This window comes from Micropterus dolomieu, linkage group LG04, assembly GCF_021292245.1.
Source record: "Micropterus dolomieu isolate WLL.071019.BEF.003 ecotype Adirondacks linkage group LG04, ASM2129224v1, whole genome shotgun sequence".
Classification (NCBI taxonomy): Eukaryota; Metazoa; Chordata; class Actinopteri; order Centrarchiformes; family Centrarchidae; genus Micropterus; species Micropterus dolomieu.
In genome coordinates this window covers 3,160,606-3,166,605 of record NC_060153.1, presented here as the reverse complement: position 1 = coordinate 3,166,605, position 6,000 = coordinate 3,160,606, and the positions used below count along the sequence as shown (strand labels likewise).

General features: G+C 39.8%; 2 protein-coding genes across 4 annotated transcripts in view; one reads left to right on the top strand and one right to left on the bottom strand.

The window, feature by feature from the left end:
* The window catches only part of mad1l1 (mitotic arrest deficient 1 like 1), a 96,952-nt gene that overhangs the window by 56,403 nt on the left and 34,549 nt on the right, over positions 1-6,000 (top strand). The gene's annotated exons all lie outside the window — the stretch shown is intronic.
* LOC123969262 (intercellular adhesion molecule 4-like) lies at positions 858-3,107 on the bottom strand. The gene is made up of 3 exons (XM_046046493.1): positions 2,933-3,107; positions 1,966-2,232; positions 858-1,842 (listed from the first exon to the last, which is right to left on the bottom strand). Exons 1-3 carry the CDS (start codon positions 3,051-3,053, stop codon positions 1,442-1,444), a joined length of 789 nt encoding a protein of 262 aa, XP_045902449.1. The 5' UTR covers positions 3,054-3,107; the 3' UTR covers positions 858-1,441.

The window sequence follows — 6,000 nt, the reverse complement described above, 5'->3', positions numbered from 1 at the left end:
TTCTGGTTAAAAGCCTGGCAGCTGAGTTCTGGACAGTCTGGAGTCGATCAATAGATTTTTGGGTTAAACAGGTGAAAAGGCTGTTGCAATAATCCAGGCGTGATGAGATGAAGGCGTGTAAAATGGTGTCCTTAAAAGTTAACATTGATCTAATTTTAGCTATATTTCTAAGTTGATAAAAACATGATTGAACAAGCTTTGTGGTGTGCTGCTCGAAATTTAAATTACTATCAAACCAAACACCAAGGTTCTTTGCCACAGGCTTAATGTGATTTACTAGGGAACCAGCAGATGGCAGTATCTGCCATCTGCTGAGACCCGATGACCAGGATTTCTGTTTTGTCTGAGTTCAGCTGGAGGAAATTATTTGACATCCATTTTTTAACTTCACAAAGGCAGTTGTTAAGTGAACTCAGCATTCCAGGGTCTGTGGATCTGACGGGCAAGTATATTTGTGTGTCATCAGCATAAATATGAAAAGAAATGCCATGTTTATGGATAATATGTCCAAGGGGAAGCAGATACAAGGAAAACAAAATGGCAATCAGTGGCAACCTAATGTACACAATCAGCGGCAGATGCCGGGTCACCAGAAATACTACATAAACAGCGAAAGGTGCCATGGCATCTCAGGAAAAATCTGTGGCATCTCAAGCTGCCACCGGAAATACCATAACAAATAGTGGCAGGTGCTGCGGGATCTCAAGCTGCCACCGGAAATGCCACTGGTAACTGCGGATGCCACTATTTGAGCTAGCCCTGCTGCTCCACTTGGCATTCCAGCTCAGCCTGTTTCCCATGTAAGTACAAACAGCTCAACGAAAACCAACCGTGGCACAAATCAGAGAGACAGCATGAACATTTGGACGGTTTATTGACGTTCATGCCCTTAATCAAAATGTCCAATAATTCCACTGATGACAGGAGAAAAGGGGGAAATAAATTTGCCCATGTTGTTCCCCTGATGTTCATGAAGTCTTCCCTGGTGAAAAGGGAATCAGCCGAAAAGTGAGTTTACAAACAAAAACAAAACAAAGCGCACTGAGGCAGCTATACACAGCGCCATATTAGATTTTTAAAAATATCTATAGCGATATAAATATTTGGGTCTTTAGCTGCTAATTTCTCCACTGTGTTCACCAGCTGGTCACTAACTTTGTCTGTCTGCTGTGTAGTGCTGGACAGGTAGAGTACAGTGGGTTCATAGAGCCTTTTTTATGAATAGAGTTATCTGCTGCAGCAAAAAACACCCAGCTGGAAGGACTCAACAAAAACAGTAGGGGGCCGGAAAACCGAAACAATGAGGTGAAAGATACTACAAATGTCTGTTAAGAAGAGAGGAACTGAACCCTTTCAACATACCAGTACTCATGAAATCCATTATTAATGTAAAAATATTGATTACAGCAGATTTAAGTAACAGATCAAAATACTTTTTCCATCACTGCAAAACAGGCCAACATGATAACCCAGGGGGCCAACTTGTGTTGATACTGTTGTCAGACTCACAGTAGACAGTGGCGGTGACGTTTTGCGACATCACCACTGGAGGGTGCCGTGGTCCTTCAGGTCCCAGTTCTAGCTTGGCTTCACACCAGTACTGGACTCCATCATCTTCTTTACTGGGTGTGATGTTAAAAGTGAAGCTCTTGGTCACTGGTTTCTTCTCTTTGTTGTTGTTAGACTGCCGTTGACCCAGTGCTGTGTGTCCTTTGTAGAAGGTCACAGTGAGGTCTTTAACAGGAGCAACATCCTGTACTGTACACTGCAGAGTGTACTGATGACCCTCCAACATCGGCCCAGAGTGATTAACAAAGCTGATGGACACATTATGTGGAAGCTCTGTGGAGACAGAGAGATGTAGAGAGACAGATTCAAGATAAAGTTTGTGTACAACCACTTAATTTGAGATTATACATGATTAAATTAGCAACAGTATTTTTGTTCAACAGTTAGTTCACTTACGATAGAGAGTTACATTCAGGAAGCTACAACACTGGTGCCCATCATAATTATAATAGCAGATGGGAGATGTGTCCCATTCAGTCATTCTGTCAACCGTCCATGAAATCGTGGTTCCGTTTGTTGTTATCTCTCCCACAGATTTTTCCAAACCAAATAAGCTGTTGAGGCAAGTATGCCGACATACAGAGCAGTTGGCAGAGGTTGGGTCGTCATACTTCACTACCAGTCTGGATGGAGTGAACACAGGTTTTTCTTCACAGTTGTTATCTGTAACACAGACATTAAACTTGACAATATTTATATTCAACGGCAGATACAATTTTAAAACCATTGCTATTCCACACACAATGACCATTGGAACTGCTGTAGCTTTGATTTTTGTTAAATTTTATGTATTTTCTTTTATCAATCTTTGGCCAATCTTGTTAATTGTTGAAATTGTATGTTGCCAGGTAAGTTGAGAGTATAAATACAATCAAACACATTGACAACAATAGGCAACCTGTGCTTCTTTAATGTACCGTATGTATATGTTATGTGGCCTAATTATTCTGTATATACAGTACATACACAATTGTGTACACAGTGTAGTTACATATGTTGAATGCTAATTTTTATTTATCTGAGATATTTGCTTGTTTCTTATAAATTAATAAATAAAAATAATCTTAATTGCAAAAAATAATATAACAGTCATATTATAATATTATAGCGTTATTTGTCCTGCACTTTCCAAGAACAAAATTACCAAGTGCTTAAATGAAATACAGAAGAACAAATGCCCAAAGGAATCACTAAAAAAGTGTCAAATACTAGAAAATTCCTTCATATGAAAGTACATCTTTCAACAGCTGGACGACAGAACAATCTCTGACAGACCACTATAAGGAATCATAATCTAATTGATAATCTCATGACAATAAAGCTCTTTTTAAAGCAGCCTACAGATTAAAAACTCTTTACTTACCACAACTGAATACATTGAGATCCCGCAGAAAACTCATCAAGGATACTAACAAAATAATTAAATGGAAAAACATTATTCCCAGTTGTTTTTTGGTAAGAAATATTAAAAAAAATTTAAACATGAAACCCAAAGTTGGTCAAAAGGACAGTTCACCCCGTTTCTATTGTCGTAGAGCAATTTTGGCTGTGCAGCCTGTTTTCACACCTCACAAAGTGAGTCAGTTGGTAATGAAATGAAATGTGAAAGTGTATCGTTGTGGTCGGGAAGCCCCTTTCAGATTAGACCTGGCCAGTCTCCAGAGATGGCCCTGTTTGTACAGCCCTCCTCCCTACACAGCTGATGATAAAAGTAGAACACATCTTCATTCAAATTAATAACTGATGCTTCTATTCAATATTTATGGTCAAATGAATAGCTAAATATCTTTCAGTCCTCCAGTGTAACATTGTTTTTTTATATACATTTTTTAATGTTTCGAGTGTCACAAGCAAAACTCCATTCACCTCCATTATAGCCATTATATTGGGGTGGGCAGTGAAAATAGGAAACAAAAATGTAAAGTGTGTTAATATAAAGATAATGTATCTGTATTTAGGTAACCCCCATTATATTAATGCAGGGGGGTTGATTGGTGATGATGGTTGAGGTAACTAAAGAGGGATATTTGTTTTGACAAAGGTGTTTATCTATTGTTTTATTTGTTTTCTTTTATTTAAGTGTTACCATATTTTATCACATATCTGTGTATGTAGCATGAAGGGACTACAAAGCTTTTGTTTCGCTGTGCAGCCTTGTGTTGTATAATGACAAATAAACAAACTTGTACCTCGTATCTAACTTAAGTGCAATTATTATAATACCCTGATGCAGTTAATATAAACCTACTAGTAATGTTTTCAATAGGTGAAGCAACCTCTGCTTCAGCTTAGCTGAAACTTTATATCAACCAAGAAGGGGACGTTTTGTTCATTCATGTGGAGTGTAGTTTGGCAAGCAATTGTTCCTTAACTTCCCGGGGATCTATATCACTCTGTTTCCTGATCGCCCAACCAAAACTATTAGGCACTACCACTGTAGAAGTCTCATTTTTTCTTCATCAGTGCTATAGTGTGTATTTTTCCACTATTATGTTTCTTCCCCCATTGTAGGCAGAGGAAGGCAGAACTTCATATCACAGGGGCTTTCTTGGAGATAAAAAGTGAAAGAACAACAGAACAATATCATGGGAAAAGAAAAAGGAGTAACTAACTTTACAGGTAATTGTATAGCTAAGTTAGACTGTCTGGCTAGAAAAAAAAGCTATTATATTATAAAAGTATTTCAATTTGAAAGAAAAGTATAGCTGTGTATCGTCAGTATGACAGTGATAGAAAATACACTTAAAGCAACTAATTTAGAAACCATGTGCAGGGAGAAAAGAATAGGGCAAAAAGAATAGGGCAGAAGACTGAACCCTGGGGTACACAGCACCTCAGCCGAGCAGTGTATGCACACACTCCTCTCCTCAACTCCTGATCCCTATAAGGGAGGGCATATCAGGGCGGTGCCTTTTATAGCCTCCAAATGCTGAATACCTATGGTTGGCTGTGTTGAAAGTTGCACTTGGGTGAAGCAATAACAGAACTTAACATTCCACAGCAATTTAAAAAAATATCATTTGAGACCCAAGAAAAGCAGTTTCAGTTTAATGTGCCTCAAACAAAAACCAGACTGGAATTGATCAAGACTTCATGGATGTCCATGACCTGTACACATTGTTCACATAATATTTTTATTCCAAAACCTTATAAAAATAAATAAAAGGAAGTTTGGATAGAGGTCTATAATTACTGGGAAGCAATGGGTCAAGGGTTGTTTTTCTTTTAAAAAGTGGCTGAATAATTGCATCTTTAAACTAATCAGGGCCACAGCCATGGATACATTAAGAGAGATAATCACAATAGAGTGTATGTATGATCCTAAGCAACTAAAAACATCTTAAAACAAAGCGATTGGTACAATGTCAAGAGAATTAGAGAAGGGGCGCATTTGGGAGACAATGGCTATGAGTTCTTCTAATGAAATTGCGCAAAACTGGCTTAGTAGAGTAACACGGGCTGGACAGCTCATGCAAGTGGACATTAATGAGTTGGTTTATAATGGTGTAGGGGGGTCACCTATGCACTTATATTAATTATATTCAAGAATAAAGCTAATAATGTACCCTGTTAGTATTACACTAAGTCTCTCTCACTCTCACTCTCTCTCATAGATATAGATATATTTAGTCATGAGTACCAGAAGGCCACAATGCAGATGTCCAGGAAAGCTAGAAATACCTTGGGGTGCCAGGCTAATGGAAACCATGAGGAGGCAGCAAGGAAGTCCGCCACAGCCAGAGTAACACAGAGAGTAAGGCAGGTCCTGAAAAGTCAGCTGAATGGGAAGAACAAGATCTGAGCCATCAACACATACGCCCTTGCCAGTCATCAGATACCCCGCTGGTATAATAAACTGGCCAAAGGAGGAGATAGAGACCACTGACATCAAGACAAGAAAGCTCCTCACAATGCATGGAGGGTTTCACCCCAAATCCAGCACCCTGAGACTGTACACCAAGCGTAGCGAAGGAGGCCGACTGCTAGTGAGTGTCAAGACCACTGTCCAGGATGAAACAACGAAGATCCAGGAGTACATCAGGAAGATGGCCCCCAAAGATGAAGGGCTTAGAGAATACCTCAGGCAGCAGAGACCCGAAGGTGAGGACAAGGAAGATGAAGAACCTTCATGGAGGGACAAGCCGCTGCACTGCATGTACCACAGACAAATAGAAGAAGTGGCTGTTATCAAGAAATCCTACCAGTGGCTGAAAAAGGCTGGACTGAAGGACAGCACAGAAGCACTAATCATAGCGGCACAAGAACAGGCACTCAGTACAAGATCAATAGAGGCTGGGGTCTACCACACCAGGCAGGACCCCAGGTGCAGACTGTGCAAGGATGTCCCTAAGACAGTACAGCAGATAACAGTGGGGTGTAAGATGCAGGCAGGAATAACCAGGTAGCTGCCATAGTGTACAGGAACATCTG